The sequence below is a fragment of the Zalophus californianus genome, chromosome 3 (genome assembly GCF_009762305.2).
Source record: "Zalophus californianus isolate mZalCal1 chromosome 3, mZalCal1.pri.v2, whole genome shotgun sequence".
NCBI lineage: Eukaryota > Metazoa > Chordata > Mammalia > Carnivora > Otariidae > Zalophus > Zalophus californianus.
Window position 1 is genome coordinate 2,320,427 of NC_045597.1, and position 25,601 is coordinate 2,346,027.

At 52.2% G+C, this 25,601-nt stretch overlaps 2 protein-coding genes across 6 annotated transcripts in view; one reads left to right on the top strand and one right to left on the bottom strand.

Moving 5' to 3' along the window:
- The window catches only part of ARHGEF7 (Rho guanine nucleotide exchange factor 7), a 130,023-nt gene extending 118,851 nt beyond the window's left edge, over positions 1 to 11,172 (bottom strand). For 2 of the 5 annotated variants that reach the window (XM_027590880.1, XM_027590878.1), the window contains exon 1: positions 10,880 to 11,172. Coding sequence is in view for 3 of the 5 variants with exons in the window: in XM_027590873.2 (XP_027446674.1) it covers positions 10,880 to 11,044 (165 nt within the window). In the remaining 2 variants the exon portion in view is untranslated. The remainder of the gene's footprint in view (positions 1 to 10,879) is intronic. The other 3 variants (XM_027590873.2, XM_027590876.1, XM_027590874.1) reach the window with 3 other exon arrangements.
- An 8,777-nt stretch (positions 11,173 to 19,949) lies between these two features.
- Positions 19,950 to 23,314, top strand: LOC113920071. The gene is given in 3 exon segments (XM_035726605.1): positions 19,950 to 20,331; positions 22,445 to 22,757; positions 22,759 to 23,314. Coding segments are annotated over 3 exon segments (1,104 nt in total). The 3' UTR covers positions 23,168 to 23,314.
- Positions 23,315 to 25,601: the final 2,287 nt, after the last annotated feature.

Here is a 25,601-nt window from a genome sequence, read left to right on the forward strand (position 1 = left end):
TCTCTGAGCTCCAACTCCTCCCATTCACCACTGCATCCATTCCAGACCTGGTACCAAGCCTCAGGCGCCCCCCAGGCTGCCTCTCACACAGGAGACACCCCATCTCTTCTGTGTGTAGTCAGCACCCCAAGGGTGGCAGGGCTCAGAGCTGCCATGCCTGCCCTGGGTCCCCTGAGCCCCGTCTGAAACCCAGCTCCCAAAGGCTTCATAACCACCTCCCTCTCCTCAACAGGCCACATCCAGTCTGTTTCCACACTCTGCCTATTGTTTCCAAAATCCACAACCAACTGTGTCATTCTTCCCTTTAAAACTCTAAAAAACATCAAAATCTTGAAGACTCTCTGCCCCGGCCAGCACTGTGGCCACCCAGGCCTTTCTCTATTCCTCCCTCTTACGGCCCACTCATCCATCAGCACTCAAGGGACCACTTCCAGAGAAGAGCCTTCCCCAGACATCACCTGTCCCACCTGCCAAGTAAACCGGGTTCCTCAGCTAAAACCTGTTCCTTACCCCCAGCACATGCACCTCAATTTGTAAAACAAATTCATACAACTTCTTTAATGTTATTCTCCACACTAGACAGTCTGCAAGTCTATGTTGGCTCATCCCTGAATCTCCAGAGCCCAGCATAATCCATGTAGTAGAGGCCCAATAAGGATTTGATGAGAAAACAAACAAATCCAGGAACAAATGAGCTCTCAGGGAGTAAATCCCTTCCCCCCATAAAATGCAAGTACACTATTTACCTTTATACAGTGAAATTCTATACATGTCTTCTGGATTCACAGTCAGGCTCAAAAGGAGGGGACTGCCAGTAGAATGAACTGAAGCTCCGTTACACACAACAGAAACCTAATGACACACAGGGTGAATACGGCCATGTACACTTAGTGAGCTCTAACAGACATGCTATGAGATATAGCTCATTTTTGAAGTGTACAATTTGACAAGTTTTGACGTGTACGTTGTGAAACCGTCACCAGAATCAAGACGAATGTCACTGAAGTGTCCTTAAGCAAGCACTGTAGAGCCCACGACATTTTCTAGAATTTTATGTACACGGAATCATACAGGGTGTACCTTTTGGCCCAGCTTCTCTACCCAGTATAATTTTCATCCCTCTTAACTCTAAGAGGGTTCACTTTTATTGCTTAGTATTAGATAGTATGGATATACCACACTTTATCCACTCACCAGGTGAAAAACATCTGGGCTGTGTCCAGTTTGTGGCTATTAAAAATAAAGTTGCAAAAAATAAATTAAAAAAACAAAGTGGCTACGAACATTTGTGCATAAGACTTGGTACGGGCATATTCCCATTTCTTTGAGTCAATACTTAGAAATGGAATGCCTAAGGGGCGCCTGGGGGGCTCAGTCAGTTAAGCCTCCAACTCTTGATTTCGGCTCAGGTCATGATCTCAGGGTCGTGAGATCGGGCCCCACATGGGGCTCCATGCTCAGCAGGGAGTCTGCCTGAGATTCTCTCCCTCTCCCTCTCCCCCACCCAACTCATGCTCTCTCCCTCTCTCTCAAATAAATAAATAAAATCTTAAAAAAAAAAAAGAAATAAATGGAATGGAATGGCTAAGCCACTTGGTAGATGTGTAATAGTGCAAGAAACTGAGAAGCTGCTTTCCAGAGCCACTATAGGGTTTTCTGTTCCCACCAGCAATGGATGGGGGCTCCAAGTCCTCCACGTCCTCATTGACACGTGGTATGATCAGTCTTACACTCTAACCACTCTGGCAGGTGCACAGGGTGCCCCACAGCGGTTTCAGTCTGCATTTCCCTCGTGACTAGTGCCATCCAGCATCTTTCCTGTGCTGGTCACTTGCTCACCTTCTCTGGTGAAGTGTCTGCTCAAGCCATTTGTCCATTCTTTAAATTGGCTTGTTTCCTTATTATTGAGTGTCGAGAATTCCTTATGTATCCTGGATATAAGTCCTTCTTAATTGTTTGGCAGAATTCACTAGTGAGGCCATGTGGCCTGAAATTTTCTCTGACAAGCTTTTTAACTAGTTTAAATTCTTTACTAGATGTCGGCCTAGTAAGGTCATCCATTTCCCCTTGAATGTGTCTTCCATGGAAATTGTACATTTTATCTAAGCTGTAGAACTGACTGGCATAAAAATGTTCATACTATCCCATTATTATCTTTTTAGTATCTGGAGAACTCATAGTGATTCTTCATATTGGCCATTTGTGTCTTCTTTCCTTTTTTCCTGATCATTCTAAGAGGTTTTTCAATTTTATTGGTTTCCTCAAAGAACTAGATTTTGGTTTTGTTGATCTTCTCTGGTAGATTTGTTTTCAATTTTACTGATTCCCATTCTGTTTATTATTCTCTTTCATCTACTAGTTACCTAGAGTTTAATTTGCCCATATTTTTCTAGCTTCTTAAAGTAGACATTGCATTACAGACAACAAAAGCATTATGTGTAAGGTGAGTAGCTCACTCCCAGAATATTTTTTAACAATTCATAAGCAGATGCTTAAGACTCACACACAATAAAATACAGTTACTATTATTATCTGAAGAACCAACCTTGGATTGCTGACATGGTAGTTACTCGGACCCAATCTAAGCAGATGCACTTTGTCGGAGATGCGATAAATGAACTCCGATTCTTCTCCATTTGTCACCAGGTGACAGGGTGGAAGACACTCAATTCCAGTCTCTTGTCACTTACAAGCATAGTGGTACTTTCTGGAAGTTTAACCTTCACCACAAGCTTGTCCAATTTGACCACATCCTATTTAGAGAGCTTGTCTTCAAAAGAAACAAAAATGCATTAACAGGAAAACTGTGACCAGAAAATGTCATGTTTCCATGAGAAGAAATCTGCGACCAGCACCAGTGTTTATGACTGCCTGAACGAGGCAATTTCTTCAGCCCCACAGAAAAGATGACAATGAGGTTACTCCAGAAATAGAGGCCTGGAATCAGATCCTAGGTGTCCTGACGGTCTCCTGGAGCACCACCAGCAGAGGCCATCAGTCCCAGGAACGCTCCTCGAAAACTCCTAATTCTCTGGCAAAACCACTATAACACTCTTCCTTAACAGGACAACAAATTCATAATCTTTTGGCATGCAACAGGCTTTTTCAGAAACTCAGTATTTCTGACAAAAGACTTCTGAATGAATTTGCTAGCTGCAGATGGATACTAAAAAGTCTCTCGTAAACAAAGTATTTTACGGACAGGAAATAGGTGGGAATGCATCTTCTTGGCATAGGAGCTCGGTAGCGAGTCCCGCAAAAGTGAGGGAGAAAGGCCATCATGGGCCAGAGTATTTACAAATAACCAAGAACTAGAGTGTTTTAAAGAAGGTGTTGCTAACAAAAATCATACCGCCACAACCGGATTTTGCAAGAAACTATGCAAATCCAAAGAAAACTTGGAACTGTGGATTCCCATTTTAAGCTGAAGCAATTTAATATAAACTAGAAGAAGCTTAAATTGCTACACTTTGGTTCTGGATTACATACACCTTGTTTGGAGACTATATTAAGAATATTTTTGACCCGGGGCCCCTGGGTGGCTCAGACATTAGGCGTCTGTCTTCGGCTCAGGTCATGATCTCAGGGTCCTGGGATCGAGCCCCGCATCGGGCTCCCTGCTCCGCGGGAAGCCTGCTTCTCCCTCTCCCACTCCCCCTGCTTGTGTTCCCTCTCTCACTGTGTCTCTCTCTGTCAAATAAATAAATAAGATCTTTAAAAAAATAAAAAGCCGCTCCAAGTGTAATAACAATTAAAGTTCTGTACAAAATAACAACTTCATTCTCCAGCCTTGGACCCGTTACCTATTGCCCCAGTGAGGCTGCATAAAAAGGGAGGCTGCCACAAAACCTCGGTGGCAGGCTGAAGTGAGCATCTCTTTCTGTCCTTGGGGCTGCGGGTCAGCCAGCAGTCCTCCGGGTCATGGGTGGGCATGCTCGGGCAGCAGGGGCCAACCCTGTGTCGGGCAGCAGCTCTGCCGGTCTCGGCTGGGCGCCCCCCAGGGTGGGCAGGCTGCAGCGGCGTCCGGCAGCCTCAGCAAGGACAGCCGAGCTCTTGGCCAGGTGCTCTCCAGTCCCTCAGCATCCAGGGCCTGGGCCCGTCCGTGGGGTGGAGGCAGGTCTGAGAGAGCGCAGAAACACACCAACGGTCTTGAAGCCTCCGCTAGGTACTAGACCCGTCACGTCAACCACATCCCATTGGCCGAAACGAGTCAAGGTCAGCCCGGGACTCGAGAAGGGAGAAAACGGGCTTCATCTTCGGATGTGAGGGCAATGGCCAGGTCACTCTCCAGAGGGCATGGCGGCAGTGAAGACTGAAGAAGTGGGGCCACTCCTGTAATCTTTGTGCCCTAGGAGGCTGACCTCTGGGCATCATTGCCCCAGCACGGTCCTGAGACCCCATTCGTGTACACACTACAATGTGAGTCACCCTCCCACACGGCGCAGTACACACTTACACAACCATATGCAACAGACGTCAGTTGACTCATCTGTAAAATGATGAGTCTGGGCTGGATGACATCCTGAGAACGCCTTCACACAGAATTCACAAATGCTTTACACTGGAGACCCATGGTTTCTCTTAGGACCCGCTGGAAAAGGTAATACAGGTGACACACGTGTGTGTCTGTGTGTATGATCCTAGCACACACATGGTAGGAAGCCAATAAATACGTATTTTCACACATCCCATTTAAACACCCTCACCTTTCCCCTTGGCCTTCAGACTCCAGCAGACACAGCACCATCCTGCAAAAACAGGGCTAAGTACGAGCCGTCTGGGTCATAAAACTTTCAAAGTTCAGAGCTAAAGTTTGAAATATAAAAACAGCAGGAAATGAATGTTCCTAACCTAACTGAAGGGAAAGGCCAGAAGTCACACACAGGAGACACAGGGCCCAGGGCCGGCCCCAACACCCTCCCTCTGCACATGGCAGCGGTCCGGGCCCTTCCGTGCACGCAACTCTGTAAGTATGAAACCCGAGCCCCTCGGAGCTATAGCAGCTGTGTGCGCTCGGCAGCTGCGCGGGGCCTGGCGTTCAACACAGGGTCCTGGAAGCCAGATTCAGGGGTCCCACCAGCCCCAACAATGATGGTCTGTCGGGGGGGAGGGGGGACCGTCAGCCCCCTAAAGTTGCAAGAATCTACCCATTGTGAGAATTAGAAAGTATTCCTGGATTTGAGCGGCCTTGAGGTTGCAATCCTGGCTTATGAGTTTTCCTGGCCACAGCAGGAAACGTTTTCAGTGTCAATTCATAAAATAATCACACCTACTGTGTACTGAGGACCTACTCTGTGCCCAGCACTGCACAAAACCCCTCACATCCATTCACTTACCCCCTTAATGACCCTATTGCCCCAGGAGCCCATTCCCTCCAGGTAGGTATCATTAATCCAGTGTTTGGGTGGAAATTAAGACTCAAAGAAATTAGAGAAGTTGCCCCAGGTCGCACAGCAAATGGGTGACTCAGGTACACATATGGAGACCACCCCTCTTAAGAGTGGCTCTGGGAGGGCCCAGTGGGTCTTGGGGGCCCCTGGCAGAGTTGAGTGCCCAAGAGACGCTGTGCCTTTGCCACCTTCTACCGACGATGACACACCCCTGGGTGATTCCAAGCCGGAGGAGTAGAGACGGGCCCTCTGGAGACAGCGTTAGACATGCCCGTGGTGGGGCGCCTGGGGGGCTCAGCGGTTGAGCGTCTGCCTTCGGCTCAGGTCGTGATCCCAGGGTCCTGGGATCAAGCCCCGCATCGGGCCCCCTGCTCGGCGGGAAGCCTGCTTCTCCCTCTGCCTCTGCCCCTCTGCCCACTCGTGTGTTCTCTCTCTCTTTCAAAAAAATAAATAAATAAAGAGTCTTTAAACATGACCGTGGCGCCCGTGGCATCCGTACACAGACAGCTCACTGTTTCACGTCTCAGTAGAGACGCATACCTATAAACCTGGGGTCCGGAAGGCCCGGGGCCCCTGAGCACTATCAGATGCCAGAGCAGGAGCTCACTGGATTCCTCAGGGCTGACCTCCCATGACAGACGAGAGAGAGCGGGCAAAGGAACGTCCCGACCAGGCGGCAGCATGAGGGCAGTGCTCTCGGAGCTACCTGTCCTCTTCTCAGGTGTGGCTGAGCTCCGTGCGAACCAGGCAGGAGCGCGGCTCCCATCCCAACAGCCCTGGCAGCAGGCAGCCCTGGGTTGGACTCTTCTGCTCCCGAGTGCTGTCTGGGCAACATGGGCATGGCAGGCTGCTGGGCCCCCGTGTTCTCACCTGGGAGACAGGGGCGACACGAGGCGCGACACGAGGCACCCCAGAGGAGCTCAGCACCCCGCCAGCAATGCGGGGCACACCGTTCCTTTACGAGAGAGGTATCCAGAGGTGAGGCGGGCCGTGCTCAAGGAAGGAGGAAGGGAGGCCACTGCGGGCATTATTTCTATTAATAGAATGAGGTCCTGGCACAGCACCAACGCCGGACTCTCCCGGAGGACTGAGAGGCCGCTGCCCGGGACCGCAGGCCATCTCGCTCCCCCTGCGCTCCCAAACCCAGGTCAGACGTCCCAGAGTGAGCACACCACGGGCCAGGCCAGGCCACGGCGCTAGTGTGGCTCTTGGCAAATCACTCTCCGCGTCCCCCGTCTACACCGAATGCAGGTTTGTCTGCTTTACTGTGGAACGAGCCAACAAATGCGGTGAGTTTCCTCCTGCTCTGGGCCTAAAGCCCAAAACAAGAATCGCCCTGGTGTGGGGCTGAGAGAGGACTTTAAGATCATGTGCTTCAAAAGCAGATGTTTATTATTACACTAACTACTCTGGAAGCTTCGTTTCACTAGAAGGAATTTGATAGAACCAATAATTCAGTTTGCAAAGTTTAAAGAAGTCTCCTTAAAAACACAGTCAGGACATACCGTGTTCTGTAAGTTTTCTCTACGAGTGCTTTCCCAGGCGACCAACCAGGATTTACAAATGGTTACAGGGTGTGGGCTTTGGAATCTTGACTCCAGAGCAAGACCCTCGCCAGCACGCCACCCTGCCTGCGCTGACGTCATCCTCAGGGCCAAGGGCCCAGGAAGAGGCAAGCTCCCCACAGTGGGCACTCAGAACTGCTGTCCAGCGGCCGCTGACCTCACTCCCTCCCCCACCCAGCCCCAGAAGTCCTAGCACTGATCAGAATGCAGGCCACACATCAATCAGGAAAAAGCCATTTTTCCTCCTATGTCATATCCAAATCCGCTGATTTTCTGCAAAGCTGCAGAAGACCACCTAGGGTTGCCAGATGACAGTCTGAGGAAATGCAAACCATATTCTAATCCACATGTCAGAAAAACCGTCAGAGGCTGCACCGCTCAAACTCCTTAATTCCTGCTCCTTTGCACGTACGGCTGACTTTCCGACTTCATTTCCTTCGGCCTCACACCGCTGTTTTCACGGCTTCCTCCCGCTGTCCCTGAAGAACCTGTTAGTCCTTTTATCTCCCATAGATAGCATCTGGCACCCTGCAAGCAGGTACATAGTTAATAAATGGGGTTTAGATTTATTATGTGACTTATTATGGGTTGGATTGTGTCCCCCCAAACTCCTATGTTCAAGCCCTAACCCCCAGAAGCACAGGACGTGACCTTATTCAGAAACAAGGTCGCTGCAGATGTAAGTGGTTAAGTTGAGGTCACCCTGGGGTCAGGTGGTCCTAATCCAATGACGGTGTCCTTATAAAAGGGGAGGTGAGGACACAGCAGAGGCCGCAGGGAACGCCATGAGACTCTGGGCGTGTGCTGTACCCCCTTCCCCGGCGCTTTCCGAGGGAGCGCGGGCCTGCCTGCAGCCCGATCCTGGGCCGGCGCCTCCAGGACTGGGAGAGAGCAGGTGCGTGGTGCAGCCCGCCCGGCTGGGGCGCCGTTACGGCCCCAGGACACAGACACCCAGCCTGACAAACTTAACCCAATCTAAACGCTCACACAGACACCCAGGACACCTAGCAAGACAAGAAGGTAGCAGGACTTTCAACAGTGATCCACAGATGTGGATGGAGGGAGTGTCTCCCTGGAGCACTTTACCGATCAGTGCGTGTTCTGTGCTCCGGGGCCCAGGGAGAAAGAACCAGGCTCCCTGAGATTCTCGCACTGAATCAAGCAACTCCATGCGCCATGTCCATAAGCAAAACTAAAGCAGTGTGCCATGACTTCCATCATGTCAATGCATTTTTTAGTGATGGTCCGCCCTCTAAAACTTGTACATCTTGATTTCACTCTCCGACGAAATAGTCTAAAAAATGTTTAAAGTGGGAATTCATGAGCTCCAGGTAGCAGGACTCCCTGGATTCTGCAGCCTTTGTGTGTTTCCATCCCAGGAGGGATAACGTCCCAGCCATTACTGGAGAAAAGCAAAGCGCAAGAGCTTTGTACACGGAGATCTGGGAAACCATGTAATCCCATTTTGTCTCCCCTAGAGCAGAGACTATGTCGGCGGCAATAATGGAGAGTGTCTCTTTTCTGAACTGCTTGGGTAAAGAGTGTACTCACCGCGCGCCCCCACCACCCCCGTGCCCCTAACCTTCCGCCTAAAGAAAAGCAGACTGCATCAAGGGGAACCCAAACAGAAAACTTTTACAATCTGAACCGAGATGAATGTCCTTGTGGTTCTCCGCCCCTTTTACTGGCTCCGAAGTAGAACAAATGAACGTAACGCAAGAAGCACATTAGTACATGTTTTCTTAATGAAAGGCACATGGGAAACCCGAGCCACCCCAAACTTTCCTTCACTCCCTGCCATCCCGTCTCATGGTCTGTTTCCAACTGTGACACTGCAGGCTGCTCACACCACATGAACCAGTCGTCAGGGTGTCCATGTGGCAAACCGGGGTCAAGTTAAGGCCCTTTCAACTCCCCATAAATATTCAGTGAGGTTTCCAAACGCTCGCACAGTTGGGTGAAAGCTGCCCCCCATCTGCTTTGGGGCTCACAGTATTTGGTGTGCAAGCTCAAAGAAACACCTCTGCTTAAGAAATGCAGCAGCTCATGAAACTTCAGAAACCCCAGGTTTTTTAGAGGCAGACACTGGCTAATATTTTACTCCAAAAACCTACCTTTGAACCAGAGAATCAGGAGCTCTGTCCATAATTTGTGCCTTTGATGTGACACTTGCACTGTGGCAGCGTCAGTCGGAGCCGCGGGGCGGGGCTGGGGGGGGGACAGTGGCAGTCGGGCTCCTGCAAAGCTAAACCCTGTATTCACTCACTCTTCCCCTCCTTCTAGGGCGGTGGAAGGAGCGCCACAGTTCTGGAAGCAAATCTTAGAATGTACAAGAAAATGATGACTGAAGTCTGCCAATCAGCCATGCAGTTCTTACACCAAATAACATGCATTGATAGTGACATGTTTTTTATCCAGACAGCACATGAAGTTTCTTAAAGCTTCACTCTCGGTCACGAACAGCATTTTGTAGAAGCCTGTTTAGGTGAACTGAGCGTGCATTGTCAGTGCCCTGCAACATCTGTCTTTTATTACCAGACGTCCTGATATCCAGATGACAACAAAGTATTCTGAGGGCCCTGAAACTTGGATTCGGCTCCTTATTCCTGTCTTAAATCATAATTTTATTGTGACATCAGGTTCGTTTACAAGTAACATTTTTATTTCCTGGACAGACAGGCAGCTCTTCACTCTAATACAGATTCTGTTTCCATATATACGTCCCAAGTAAGAAAAATACCTGAAACTAGTATGCATGCAAAATTCATATGAAATAAAACCTTTTCTGACCCTTAAAACGCAGCACCAAAACATGCACAAACTTCTAAGATTAAATGTTTTACTTTTTCAAGTCACCTAATTAACATTTTATTAGCGAAGTGTCTGTGTGCAGTTAGGGCCAATACAACCCCATTTAAAAAATTAAATAGTTTTTTCTTCCCTCTAATTATGCTGTGCTTCAGCTTCTACATTTAACACCTTTTAAATAACTGTTGATCTTAAGATTCTGCACTGGCAAAAAAAAAAAAAAAAAAAAAGGATAAAAACTGCAGTGTTTCTGAAATACAGGGATGCCTCGTTTTTTCAGAAGCACTTCTATGCCCCGGCCCCTGCTTTGTCAGTGTGTGTGAGAGGAAAGCAAACTTTAATCACTCACAGAGGCGAGGGTCAAGGTTCACACTCCAGCCCCGGGGAAACCGCCAGCCACGGAGAGGGAAGCAGGGTCTGTGGGACTAGGGATTCTGTTCAAAATCAGGTATGGATCTGAAAGCGAAATCTAGAATTGTAAGCCAGCCTCGAAGAGTGCCAGGGCTTTCTTGGGTTTGCCATCCTCCGGGCTTGGAGACGTGAGGAATTCTTTCGTGGGGAAGGCAGCAAATCCTGTCACAGGCCGGCCCTGAGCTATTGATTATTGCATCTTTTAAAAATGCACAGCAATTGGTCGATTAGGCAGAGGTGAAACTCTCCTACAATACCACCAACAAAAACTGTTCAAACAAAGCCTGGGAGGAAGCCGTGCGCGGCGCTGGAGCACGGTTTTCTGCTCGGGTCACGGAGAGGGGCGACTCCACCTTGGGGCGGAGCGGAGCCGCCGCTCCCCTTCCCCGCGGCCTCCCCCGGGTCGTTCCCCCCGGACGCGGCCGGGCCCCCTTGTCCAGCCGCACCGCACACAATGGCGCCCCGAGCTCCCGCCACCCGGGCCTCGCGCCGCCTGCGCGCCCCCCGCGCGGGCCGCGTTCCCGGGTCCGCGCACAAAGGAGGCGCGTGGGCTCCTCCGCGCCCCGCGCGGCCGCCAGGTGCCGGCGCCCAGCGACCCCGCGCCCGCGCGTCTCCGCTCATTCCCCGGCCGCGGCGGGAACCAGGCGGGGCGCCCACCGCCCGGGGCCTGTGCGCCGCGGGGGCGCGAGCCCGGGCGGCACTTACTTTCTCGATGGTCCCGGGCAGCAGGCGCTCCAGCAGCCTGCAGAGGACCACCCCATCCTTCAGAGACGCCTGCAGGAAGCCCTCCGGGTCCGAGATGGTTTTCTTGGGCGACTCCAGCACCCCCAAGGTGATGAGCCACGTAACGGTCTGCTCGGCGGAATTCATAGCGGCGGCGCGCCCGGCCTCCCCGCGCCGCGAGCCCGTCTGGGCGCCGTTCACCTCGGAGCGGCCGCGGCCCGGCCGGCTGCGCCCCCCGCCCCCTCCGGCTCGCCCATGGAGAGGCCGGCCCCGCGATTGGCTCGGGCGGCGCCGCGGTCCGGCCGGCTCGCGCTCCCTCGCGTGCGTCCTGGCCGACTGTCAAGTGCCTTTTCATTAGATGCACATGAACCTGCGGCGGCCGCCCAGCGCCGCCCCCGCCGCCGCCTCCCGGCTCCCAGCCGCCGCCGCCGATGACATCACCGCGAGGAGAAGAAAAGACGCGGCGCTGGAGCGGCCCCGCGCCGGCCGGCCGCACACGCACCCCGCGCTCGGGCCCGCCGTGCGCCCCGCCGCGCGCCCCCGCCCCGGCCCGGCCGTGCGCGCCCACCTGCGCCGCCGTGACCTCCGGAGGCGCCGGCCGCCTTAACCGTTTGCGCCCCGCGGGCCCCCGCGCACGCCCTGCGGACGCCGGAGCGAGCCAGGAGGCCCTGGCGCCGGCCCTTCCTCGGACGACGCGGAACCCCTTATTGATTTTCTTAATTCACCAATGTTTCAAGTATTAAGTGCTTCCCAGAATGCTCTTTTGATTTTTGCCAGTTTTATTTCGGGCGGGGGGGGCGGTGCTGAAAACGAGACGTTGGCTTCTCCCCGCCACTTCGCAAGCCAGCAATTACAGAACACAAATGATCATTAAATCTGTGAGCAGATGGGCCTAATTCGGGGAGGAATTGATTTCCCGGGCGCTGCTGCGATCCTTGGGGACGGGGACGGGGACGCCCCCGGAGCGCGCGGCGCGCCGGTGTTGCGTGTGCCCCCTGTCGGGAGGCCTGCTCCCGCGCGCGTGACCTCAGCGCCCGCCCGGCTGGCCCCATCCGCAGGACCAGCAACCTTGGAGTGACCCCACTTGAAACAGGGTGGCGTTCGGAGCACCATGGGAGGAAGCTCAGGAAAGAAGCAGAGCCTGCACTGGGTGTGTGCCTGTGGCCGGGAAGGAAGGACTGAGAACGCCTCCGTCCAAACAGGCCACTTGGCCCGAAGATGCTCGGTTGGCCGTGGGGCTGTGAGCGCACGCGCCAGACTGGAAGAACTCGGACGTCCAGCTGTCCCACAGTGACTTGAACACATGCGTATGACCAAAGGAGAGAGCCCCTTCTTACAGGAAGGACGGCGAAAAGATTGCCCTGTACACGTGTGTCCCTTTACTCCCTCCACAGTCCCGAGGGCTTTCCCTGCTTGCTTCCCCGATGGCCTTCGACAGTTTAAAACAGCATTAGCAGAGCTACTGTCTGCCAGGCACAAATTTAGTCCACTTAATGACAAAGGCTAGAAGCCATATAAAACTTTTTTTAAAAATAGAGGCTTAACTCCCTCTTTCTTTGCCTTCGTTAGTCCAGAGGACTTCGATGGCAATCGTGAATTGCATGGATTTCCAGCTTTGAGCTAAGCAGTTACATTTGCAAACACACAGTCATTGAAAAGGCGGCCACATCCTCGGTGGCCATAGTTACCCCTTGTTGAGCTCACCAGGGCTTTACCAGAGCTCCTTCCTGGCATCACATCACACCATCGTTACTACAGTCTTACGAAGCTTGTCTCCTTGTCCCCATTGTACCACACCCAAGCGGTAGAGAGATGGGACGCAACACATCACCTGCTTCTAGACAGCTTCTCTACATGCTTTCCAGCAAACAGAGCAGGTGAGAGTTTTATTAAGGTCTGTGCCCAAAGACTCTATCAACAAAGGGGTATTGGGGCACCTGGGTGGCTCAGTCGGTTAAGCGTCTGCCTTCAGCTCAGGTCCTAATCCCAGGGTCCTGGGATCGAGCCCCGCATCGGGCTGCCAGCTCAGCGGGAAGCCTGCTTCTCCCTCTCCCCCTTCTTGTGTTCCCTCTCTCTCTCTCTCTGTTAAATAAATAAATAAAATCTTAAAAAAAAATACACACAAAGGGGTATTGACCTAAGCATGGTTGTCCACTGAGATTCCTGTTTACTCTCATTACTGCTGAATTGAAGAAATAATTTAGAATACAGCCATTACAATTTCAAATTACATTAAATTGGGTCTGGTGCTTATAATCTGATAAACAAGACTAAGATTCAACTGGACTCAACCAAATAATCCTAAAGAAAGGCAGCTCTAGGGAGTCACATTAGGTGACCAATAACTGGGCAGCCAATTATTGTCAGAAGGGAGACCCACACAGAACGGAGAACCACTATAACTGATCTTAGAAGTCCCTGAACATTTCAATGCTTTGTGGCTACTGGTGGCATTCTTTTACCTTGGATGGACATTTATTTCAAAAAAGTTTACTTGGAAGGGATTCATTCTAGAAAGTAACATTGTTCAAAGCTAGGTGTTTTTAGGTGTTTGAGCTATTTTAGTATCCAAGGTGTGCATTTGGTTAAACTTACCATTTTTCCAAGTTCCTATTACAGAAGGCACGGACTGTGGAGAACCCATTGTTCTGTTGGGTTGGAGCCAATTAAGACTGTTGTCGAGAGAGGATTTTGGTCCTGTCTGTGGATGCTACTTGACTCCCCCCAGAACAGTGTGGAACAGCTCTCAGCGCAGGCATGTCTCCTCTGGTTCCCTCATCTCTCGTGAGAGGGTTTAGCTTCACACCCCACGTGGCCCCTGCTATCCCTCAGAGCCCCAGCCCCGGTCAACACTGCAGTAGACCCACCATCAGCTGCCCCCCGTAGCTCAGCTGAACCCCACCTGAGCTCAGCTGAGCGATGCTGATTCCATTGGCTGGCTTGTTGGTACTTGGAGGATGGTCTCTGCCCTAACCTGAAGCCAGATGGGCAGATGGCGATTGGCCTAGCAGTGTGTCGCCTTCGTTACGGACTGGGGGGGTGGGGGGAGGTTATTGAATTAGACCATCATCTAGATGGAAACACGCATTAAGAAGCAGTTCTATGAAGCTCATCGGAGCTACTGTAGGCATGTTATTGAAGGCATTCTTTTTATTAAACAGTGTCCTATTTATTTGGCATAAATATGGTCAAACACTAAACATGAAAGATGCAAGGCAGGAAAAAGGTTTATAAACATACATGGCTGAAAATTACACAGGATCAGAAGACATCTTACCAATACACTGTTTTATGAAACATCACATCAACCAGAAGCTTATCCTATAGTGTGGGTTCCCCCAGAAGCAGATCCTGAGCCAACAACTGGGTGCAAGCAATTTATTTGGGATGCAATCCTGGAAAGGACAGATGAAGAAAGGGAGAAAGTGAAACAGGGAAGAGAGAGAAGTGAATCAAAGGTGGGTAGGGAGTAGCTGGGGCCCAGCTCTCCTGGGGCCTCTGAGAACCAGCATGGGCAGGCCCCAGAGTCCTCTGACCAGGGGACGGGCAGGCTAAGCTTCATCCCTCCACTCCCATCCCCCTGGATTGCGGGCCTCCCCTGAGGCATGGCCTCCAACTCCGCAGAGCCTCATGTCATGAGAGCAGGAAGCACAAGGGCCCAGTGTGGGCCCGAGCCTTCCTTCAACAGCTGCTGTGGTGTGCCCTCCAGGCCTGCTGATGCTTGCCCAGTGGTTGGTCTAGAGCCTTGAATGAAGACAGCCCCCATGCCATACCACAGGGCCTTTGCACATCCCAGGCAGTGGAAGGCTGCACTTCCCTAGCAAAGGAGAGGGGCCGTTTCTCTTGGCTTGGAGAGATCAGGGAATCAGGAGTCCACATTTCTCAGAATCTCCACCCAGAGCCCCCCTTCCAGGTCTCAGGGACTCTTTCCCCCCAACCCAGCCCTGGACTCAGCCCCGGAGGTCTGTCGAGGTGGGGAGCTCCACTGCTTTGCAGACTGGGCACATCTATGATGAGTGCTGAGCCCTCTAGCTGCAGGGGATGGATGATTTGTCACACTGCCTGGGGGGGGGGGGGTTCAACGGGTGAGGTCCCTGAACTGTCACGTCTTTCTCCCGAGACTTCTCAGTGACCACAGCTGACTCCATGTCCTCACAACTGTCACTGCTCTGTGTCCTCAGGCACTGGGGTGGCTCCACACACTGATGCTTCCTTTGCACCTGCTCTGCACTCCATCCAGCACAGACAGGAGTGTAGCCGTTGTGAGGCACGGAAGAGGGGCAGGGTTAGCACCCCTTCGTGCAGCACGAGCAATAGTGTCTGTGATGGTTCATTTCATGTGCCAACTCAACGGGGCCATAGAGCGCCCAAATACTTGGTCAAACATCATTTTGGGTGTGTCTGTGAGGGTGGTTTTGGCTGAGATTAACATTTGAGTCAGTAGACTGAGCAAAGCAGATTGCCCTCCCCCAACATGGGTGGGCCTCACCCAATCAGTCGAAGGCCTGAATGGACCACAAACACCAGCCCTCTCCCCTGAGTAAGGGAGACTCCTCCAGCAAATGCCTTTGAAGTGGAACATTGACTCCGGCTGGGTCTCCCGCCTGCAGGCCCACCTGCAGATTGGACTTACCAGCTTCCATAATCCTATGAGCCCTTTGCTTATAGTAAATCTCTTTACACATATCTTACCAGTTGTGTTTCTCCAGAGAACCCTGACCGTTAAAGCATCCTGCAGCCGGGCCATCTGGCTGGTGAGCGATGCGAGTGTGGATTCCCTGCCTGTGTGTCCACTTCCCAAGGTCACTTTTGAAACCACCTGCCTTGGTTTGGGCTCCCCCAAATGCAGACCCTGAGACAGGGCTTCAGGGCTGGAGGCGTATTTGGGGGTTGAGCCCAAGAAGCACAAAGGAGGGAGTGGGGGAGATGAGGCAGGGAGTCTGCAAGAGAGGGTGCACTCGGGAGCGGGAGCCACCGTAAGAACCCTCTAGGGGCCCTGTAGTAGTTGGCTGCGCTGACCACAACAAAGCACCATGACCTGCGAGACTTAGAAGCAGCAGAAATTGATCTCTCACAGTCTGGAGGCCAGAAGTCCAACATCGAGGTGTCCAGCAGCATGAGGCGGTGCTCCAGCCTCTGTCAAAGGAGACCAGCAGGGTTGGTAAGCGTCATTGTGAGCTCAGAAGCTTCCTAACATCTCTGTTTCGTGTTTGCTGGGAGACGTTTCTCCATGAGTCTCTCACCTTTCTGAGGAGCTGGGCAGAGGTCATGACAGCTTTTCTTCTGACTGTCCTTTCTAGAGAGTTTTGGAACAAATGTCTTCACACATAGAGACATCATCCCCCCGCCCCCCAGGCAGAGGGCACATTTGCCCGCTGACCTACAGACTGAAAATAATGTCTCCTGGGGGACAAAGTTTGGGCCAGTTTACTTGCAGTCCCTTTAAAGGTTGGGGTGGCTAAGCTCGGGCTCTGCGGCGGTGACACAAACCAGCCGTGTGTGTGGCACCACCCCCCACCCCCGGGGCCCACCCCTGCATCGCCTTCGACTTGGGAGCAAAACTGGGTCCCATGCTGCCTGCTCGGCTGTGAGTCCCATGGTCCCCGGGGTCCAACCTGACGGTCACCCACAAAGTCTGGCTAACTCTATTAGCCTTCGCGCAGGCTAAAATCCCAGACCCACGATGGTCCTCATAACGCCAGCATTCACTCCCTGGGATGAACGATCAATGCCTTTCTTCTTTCTGAACAGGGCTTTCATGGGACCTCTGAGTTTTATTAGGAAGAGCTTCTTCTTCATTGCCTCCACAGAGATTTGTAATCTCCCTTTTGATTTCCTCTCCAATCAAATATTTATCTAAGAATATGTTTCTTAATTACCAGGAAATCGAGACTTTGTTGGCCATTGAATGTGATTAGGCAGCTGGGCCTAGAAATCTCTGCTTTCTGAAGTTGGCTAAAGACGTTGACTGATCCATGTTCATATATGTGAAAGGATGCACATACTCTGTTCAAGAGGTTATATACTTATTTTTATTATGTGCAGGTTTTGTGCTTTTTTAAGAACTTTTTATTTCAAAATCGTTTTAGAAGCACAATGGGTTTCAAAACTAGTATAGAGAGGTCCCATGTGGACTTCGGCCAGCTCCCTTCAGGGACGATGCCCCACATAACCAGAGCGCATCTCTGTGCGGCACGGCTGTGATGTGGTTCACCGAACCATGGACACTGTTCGGGTCTCGGCAATGCTTCCATATACTCCTGTACGTTCCGTCACACGTGTGTGCTGGGTCACCAGCACAGCGAGGCTGCAGACCGCTCCATCCGGGGTCACCCCTCGGCAGCCCCAGCCTGCCCACCAAACCTCTGAATCTCATCCCACCTCTGTCAGTTAGACACGCCCAATGCTCTGAGACACAGATGTTAAATGAAGTTTCCCTAAGATTTAAATCCTTTTAACAAGTTATATATGATGTTCAATGCACAGGTTAGTTGAAAACTTTTATCTTTTTCACAAATTATGCCTTAAGTTAATTCATATGGTTCACCTTTCTCCGATGAATTCTTTTATCCTGAATTTCAGCTTCTCTGAAGGGAAAACATCCATTTCCATTCCTGTTTTCCTCTTCCTTGGCCCAGGCCCTCATTTTCAACCTCGTGTCATCACCTGGAGTTAGACTGTGTAAAGAACATAAACTGGGGCTTACTTTCTGGGCTCTTTGCCTGTGTCTGGTTTGTTGGTTTGTTTGTTCATTAAAAACATTTTACTTTACTTAAAAAGTACTCATTTTGTTTTAAATAAAATAAATTTTTATTCATTTCATATTGATGTTTTCTATTTTTCTTCTCTGTGTTTTCAAATTGCTTTGGTTTGAAGAAGAAAAAAGATTTGTTCAAATCACTCTCCATTCCATTTTTTGTCTCTTTTTAAAATTTAAAAACTGAATCATAATCTTCCATTTAATAAGTGGTTATCTTTCCTTTCTTAGCTGATTGTCAGACACAAATCCCCATATCGAAAAGTAAGAGTCCACGACACCATGCGTTCTTCCTTCCTCCTGCCTGCCTGCCTGCCACCTGCCCTCCAAGGGCGGCTTCTGGAACACGCTAGCTTCTCCTCCTCGTCGGCCCTCAGGCCCACAATTCCCGATGCCCCTTTCTTCCCCCGATTGTACTTTGCAATCAGTTAGTTTTGTTTTAAACCATCGTTAGTATTTTACCGGTAGGATAGACCTTTCCTGGGCATTTTTATTTAGCACTAATATTGCACGTATGCTGGCCTGCGCGTGCGTGTGTGCATGCATCTCTATATCCTGTTCACCACCGTTTCCTCCTCTTCTCCGCTTCATGCGTCCTCGACTCCGTGGGTTCTTGGAGTCAAGTCTCAGGTATGTCCCTCTGGTGGGGCCATGTTTGCAAACACACCTTTACCCCCTGACTGGTGATTGGTGTTTTGGCCGGGCCGAGAGTTACCGGCCCCAGGCCTCCATTCTCGGTAGATGGCCATGCCCCCCACTGTCTCCCAGCCTCAGACGTGCAGGTAGGGAGTCCTGGGCTACTTTGGTGCTATTGCTCTCTGTAGATAACTTGTTCTTTTGGTGGAGAAACTTGTAGGATTTTCTCCTTATTGTTAGAGACCAGTACTTTCGTCAGGATATGATCAGGATGCATTTGTGTGTGTGCATGTGTGACCGTGTGTGCGCACACATGTGTGTGCATGTGTGACCGTGAGTGTGCACATGTATGCACATGTGGCCATGTGTGTGCATGTGTGACTGTGTGTGTGCATGTGTGGCCGTGTGTGTGTGTGCGCACATGTGGCCGTGTGTGTGCATGGGTGACCGTGTGTGTGCACGTGTGCACATGTGGCCATGTGTGTGCATGTGTGACTGTGTGTGCGCACATGTGGCCATGTGTGCATGTGTGTGCATGTATGATCGTGTGTGTGCGCATGTGTGCGCATGTGGCCGTGTGTGCGGGCATGTGAGTGTGCTGTGTGTACACGTGTGTGGCCGTGTGTGCACACATGTGTGCGTGTGACCACGGAGGTGTGTGTGCATGTGTTGTGCTTGCATGCATGTGTTGTGCTTGCATGCATGTGTGCAAATGCATTGTGCATGTGTGCATGTGTGCATGTGCATGTCCTGTGTACATGCATGTGTGTGGCTGTGCATTGTGCAAGTGCACTGTGTGTGAATGTGTGTGCAAGTACGTGTGTGCCTGCGTGTGCATGTATGCATGCGTGTGTGCAAGTACACGTATTTGCCTGTGTGTGCATGCGTGTGCACATGCGTGTGCCTGCACACGGCTTTATCCTCATCCTTGCCTGGGACTCGATGAGCCTCTTCAGAATCCGGCCTCTCATCTCTCTTCAGTCGAGGGAAGTCTTTGACGCCATGAATGTAATACTTCTCTGTCTCTTAACATCCTGGATCCTCTGTTAGTTTCCCATGAATTCTTTCTGCTTCTTTCCCGTCATGAGTTGTCTTCACTTTGACTCTGCCACAGGTCTTCCCGTTTAGGTTCTGGGCCAGTTCAGCAATTACAGCTTTCTTTCAGCTGCAGGACGGCTTCTCTCGGGTCTCATTTTAAACTCAAGTGTGTTTTTGTTTTGTGCTTATAAGGTTAGGGAGGAAAGTGTACTTTGAGAGGAAAAATACCCCTTCACAGTGAAGGGGGTTGTGGTGGTTACAACGTCCGTGGCACTGTTTACGGCTCTCGGAGAGGTGAACGGGGACCCGAGAAGATCCGGCCTCGGCACCTTCCTGTCTCCCGTCACAGCTGCTCAGACCCTTCGCCCTGCAGTCCCTTCTTCCAGAACAGACTCCGCCTGAGTCCCATTTGCTCAGTCTGCCTATCACAGCACAATCCTGCCCTGTCCTCCGATGGTTTTCTGCTGCCTGCCTTCCCTGTCTGCTCTGTCCTTTCCACGGCGCCCCTCTGCAGACACATCCTCAGGTTCCCCCACCTACCCCTGCTCACCCCCAGCCCCCACAGCCCCGTCTTCTCCTGGGGTCCCCATCCTGCCCGCTCCTCACCCCGGCTGCTCCTGCATGCAGCCCTATGGAAACACGCCTCTGAACCAGGAGCAAAGCATGCTTTCCATGGAGCCCGGCGACGGCTACCTGGCCCCACCAGGCCCCACCTGGCCCCACCAGGCCGCACCTGGCCACTATCAGACCCTCAGCAGGGCTGCTGGGCCAAGACTCCCACACCTTTCTGATCTCCAGCAAGGGCATGAACAGGAAGTTCTGAGACAGGCTTTTCACACTGGTCTCACCAGCACTGGGTTTCTTAGCATCACCTTTGAGAATCCGGTGACACTAAGAAAACTCTCCTGGGATGCACGGAATTTCAGAGGGCTCTCGGACTCCCCGGAGTGTAACCCTGGGCCCGGGCAGCATCGGAGTTGGACCTGCCAGCTCAACAGCAAGTGTGAGCGGAAGACACACAAACCTAACATATCCTATGGCCGAGTAGAGCTGCTTTAAAAAAAGCAATAGGTGTTTGAAGAGTAAACTATTTCAGTGATTTTTGTTGGTGTAAGTCATAATGAGGCAAAATAGGACTTTTAGAAAACAAAATGTTTTACAAATCTGTGTTCTCCCCCATGTGTTTACCCTGGGGATACCAATGAGTGTTTTTCTCAGTGCCCTTGACTGGATATTATATAAAATAACAGACAGGAATAGAACTCTGTTGATCTTCCATAAAGCCTGAAATAACATTGGCCTTAGAAGTAGGAGGTGCTTTGCTTTATCTTTAAAAATACCCACTGTATTTTTTTTACCTATACTCTGCAAAACTTAAAAATTCTTTCTGTTGGAGAAGTAATTTTTGAAAAAGAACAGAGGCAGATACCAACAAATAAATATTTGTTGATGTAATTAGTTGTCTGCCATATCTTATGTGGGGGCAGCAAAATCAATCTTACATGAAATTTTTGTTTTATAAGCGGCTTCATCCATTTGGATGTAAAGGGATACGTTTTTCATTGCCTCATTTCCTGTTCTTTTGATTTACTCCAGAAAACCAGTGCATCAAATGAATTATGGAACCCAATCTTTAAAGCCACAAATTACTGAAAACAGAGATGTCCCTAGGGAACAAGGCCTGTGGGTTTGTCCAAGCACAAAATTTCATCACAATTCTGCCTGGACTGTGAGCCCATTTGTCAGGGATGAGAAGCCTTACTCCCCACAGAAAAATTTCTGGCAGAGGGGGTCCTCTGGGCTCAAGGAAATGGACTAGACATGAAGGCAGTAAAGTAAAACATGGGTTCAAAGAAGAGTTAAGGAAATAAGCTGGACTAAGGAGCCCAGTAGAAAAGCAGCCAGTCACAAGGGTTACCAAGGAAGGCAGGAAGCCTAGAGAGACAGAGGTTAGGCTCGCAGGGACTGGCCCATGAAACGTGCACCTGGGAGCTGAGTATTTTCAGTGTAAGGCTAAAGGTGATCTAGAAGCAAAGGGTGCAGAGAAGGAAGCACATCGAATGAAGAAAAATAATACGCATATGTGTTTCCATAGCAACATTATTTATTACTCTGGGAAGCTGGGGAATTATCATATGTTTGGTAAATGAGAGCAGCAACTTTGTAGATCATCGTGGCACCAGTGAGCGGGCACACGTGAAGAGTACGCAACACGCATAGGTAAAATAAAGCCAGAATCGTTTCTGCGACGACCATCCCCGAACCCCTTCAGAAGGGCGGAAGGGGCTGCGAGGAGTTTTTTCCCTGATGCTGCCCGTTTCCACGGTGGGAGAACGGCACCGGTGTTTCCCGGGGTGGAAGGGTGACCACCTGGACCTGCAGGGCTCAGCTCTGCTAATTCTATAAAGGACCATACTTGTTCTGGGGCTAACTTCCGTGCTTCTGCCCCCACTCACTCGGCCTGTGGGGCCCCGGGCCCTGTGCATCTCAGCTCTCCGCCACGGGCTGCCCCGCTGGCTCCCACAGTGGGCACGCACACACAGACCCCCGAGGCGGGAGGGGGGCTCTCTGTCCCCACCACCCCTCCACCTGGCACGGGCTGCTTGCTCCGCCTTCCGCCTGTCGCCACACTCCCAAAGCAAGCCCTCTGCAGCCGTGCCCAGGCCCCAGAGGGCTGAGCCCCAGGTTCGGGGTAGCGTCCTCAGAGCCCCTGAGCTGCCCGCAGCCTGGTGCCCCCCCTCCCCCACCGTGTGGCCGTCCTGGTCCCGTTCAGCAAGGCTTTCCCCCACTTCCCATTCTGAGAGCCCAACCTCTCGCTTGCTTCTCCCAGGCCTGGCAGCAGAGCCCCCCACAGGTTTGCCCTGAAACCTCAGCACACTTTGCCTCGGTGGCCCCCCAATGCCTCGTATTTGACAGCGGTTCCTTGGACTAAACTGCATCTGTTCAAACCAGCGCGGCTTCGGTTCTCCTGCTGGGACCCTGGCTGACACCGGAGTCTGAAGAGAGGATCGGCCTGTCGGAGCCGGCGAGAGAGGACGTAGGAGGGAGGAAAGTCCAGGCCACATTAGGAGGCAAGAAAGAGGCACGGGGATCAGCCCCCTGGGAAAGTCATTAAGCAAAAAAGAAACAGGAGAGCAGAAAGGGTGTTAAACAACAAAGTAACTCACACGCTTGTTGCAGACAGAAGGAAGACGGTATTCGGGGAACCCCTGGGAAAGGTGGAGGAGGGGGACAGAGACCACACCCAACTCCAGGTGCGGCAAGGCTGGGTGGGGACTCATACCAAGGAGCAGGTGCGGTCAGTGGTTCAAAGTTCCAGGAGGGGGGTGGCAAGGTGGCAGTCGCTGCCTTTGCTCGTGCCGCGAGGGCAGCATCAGGAGTCTTCCAGCCCCTGAACATTTGGGGGTCTTCAGCCTATCGAAACTGTCTGGAATGCCTGTCTCAGCTCTGCGCTGTCCACCCGACATTTTAGTTCTCTTCAGACACCAATTGTTTCCTCTGCTCCCGGACTTAGCACATGTGTCAGAAACCTGACATGTGGGCATACTACAGCAATCCTCAACAGAGCGGCCCCCTTGCTTCCAAATGTCCTGAAGCTACCAGTCAGAACGGTAACGTACTTCAGTTCACGGAAAGGGAAAAGAAAGACCGTGAAAGCTGTTGTCTATAGGTTTCTTCGACTTCATTCTGGCCTGTGGCTGAGGAGGAAGTCTGGTTATAAGAAAAAATTATGGAAAAAGACGGCTGCAAGAAAAAGGCGCTTGAGGGAATTTGTGTTCTGCAATAAAACCCAGAGTAAGCTCTTAGATAAAATGACGACGTCTTTCTGGAAGAGGTGAAACTGGTATGCTGACGACCCTTATCAGAAGTACCATGATCGGACAAACCTGAAAGTACAGATCAGAAATTTTATGACTTCCTTGCTATTGAAGATGTATCTTCGTGTATATGATGTCATTGCAAAATGGAATAAGTACAAAACTTGATGTAAATTGTGCCAGTTGGTCTGGAAACACACAGTTCCAACATTAAACTTACTAAAGTTTTAACAAAAAAAAAAAAAAAAAACAAAGTCCCTAGGAGGACACGTGAGGGCCGCGGGGGGGGCTCTTCTGCCGGTAGGCCCCCCAAGACACAATATGGGAGCGAGGGATGAGGGATTCAATCCCATATCAAGGCTGGGACTTTCCCTAAACTGACCTCACAGGGCTCTTGTTAAAACTGGACTGAACAGGCCAAGAGCAGAGCCCAAGGTCGGGGACTAATCAGAAAGAGGAGACCGCCTACATTAACGTTGGTCAGGGGAGAGTGCCCTCGTCGAAGGAACATGGGGTGTGCCCGTGCAGGGGTGCGGCCACCAGGAGACACCGCAAACGACACTCATCCCCTGACCCATTCCCAATGCCGCGGGAGCAGAGTGACCACCTCAACCACCCCCCAGAGTGTGGTATCAGCATGTGCAATGCCCTTTGCTCCCCGAGGACCAGCACCACTGGAATGCCGCTTCACCCTGGCACACTTCTGCACACATGGGGTCTGCCCACCTGGCTCCCGATGCTTTAGTCCTGCAAGGGGTTCACCGAGCAACCCCAGACCCCAGACAGCACTCGTGTCTTGAGCGCTCGAGGGAGCAGGAGGGCCCGGGGGAGGGGCAGCATCAGCCCCTGCTCTTCTTACCTGGGAGCACCCGACCCTCAGGCCTTCAGGATCCCCACCAGGACGGGGATCCTGTGCCTCTGGGGGACGTGCACAGAGAGGGCTATTCCAGGCCCGGAGTTAATGAACCCCGGCTCTGTAAGTGCGCCCTTCCGAGCGGGAATGTTTGGGGCGTGCTTGCCTCTCTGGGTGTCTGTGTCCCCTAAAGACCTGGCGGGGAGGTGTTGGTAAGAGCACACTGGTGCAGGATGGAGTCTGATAGAGCATTTGTGTGAATCAAGTCAAATCTCAACACTTCACAGAGATTGTGTTGATGCCACAGGCTGGGGGTGCTCGGCCCTGCCCTCAGCAAACTGCCAGAAAAGCAACCCCAGAGAGGCAGCGACAGACGCTCTGCCGGCCTCCAGCTCTGCTGGTAGAGTAACGGAGCCCACGCTGCAAACAGGGCACTGGGGCACCCCAAAACAAAGGGTCCGCCGGCGCCTCCCCATCAACCCCCTCCAGGCAAAGCAGGAGCGGGCTGAGAATCTGCTGGTGGTTGGGGGCTCGTTTGGAAGGGTGCTGAGGACCTTTCTCTTCCCACCACACAGAGGAAGTGTGTGCTTCACCCCACCCAAGCAAGAGGGAGCTTAAGGGGACCCCCTCAGAGCTTCCCGCAGCTCCCGGAGCTGCTGGGGTGCAGAGCCAGGTTCCTGAGCGGCCTACAGCGGGCTTGGGTCAAGCTGACGCCGGAGTGTGGCCGGACCGGAGCTGGACAAGGACCCAGAATCCAGACTCGGATACCCTCAACGGGGCCACCTGGGCCCCGGGCCTCTGGACGGGGGTGTGACACCAAAAGCAGGGTCTGTGGGGGTCCCCTGATGCTCAGGGCAGGGTCCCAGCCGCGGGAGGCTCTGTGCACAACAGGGAGCTGCAGGGGGCAGCCCTGTGGGGGCGTCTGGGAAGGAAGCCCCGAGCACTGGCCCCTGGCGGAGACGCTGACCCTGCCCCCCCCACCATCACCTGCCGTCTCCCTGATGCAGGAGCTGAGGCAGCACAAGCCCGCGGGGCCACAAGGAGATCCGAGAAGATCCGGGGGCAGGTAACAAGACACCAAACAGCCTACTCAAGTCCTGGGCAGAGGCGAGCACTGAGCTGGGCACAGGAGGACTGTAAAACCGACGGTAAAATCAACGTTAGAGAAGGCACTGGGACCTTTTCATACCCCAAATGCGATTCTCTGTTTACTACCTAGAAAGGACCAGAAAAGCTTTGCCTTCTGCCCCAGATCTCCTCCACAGCGCTTCCCGGACGCCCGCAAAGAACGCGTGGACACGTCTCTTCAAAGCGGCCTGTGGAGAGACAGACTAAAGATGCTTTCTGTTTTCAGCCTGCGGAGGCCAGCTTATTAATACATGGGGGGCACGGGGGGCACCCTTCTGCATCAGGAATGTTCTGGCACGTGGGGAGTCAGCGGCCAGAGCATGGAGCCCGGGGGCGAGAAGCGGCCTGGCAACGGCGACGGGGAGGGCGCACCCCCCCCACCCCGGCCACCCGGTGGCAGGGCTGGGGGGCTGCAGGGAGACGGCCACCCTGCGCCCGGGCTTCCCCCGCAGACCCCAGGGGACCGCAGGGCTG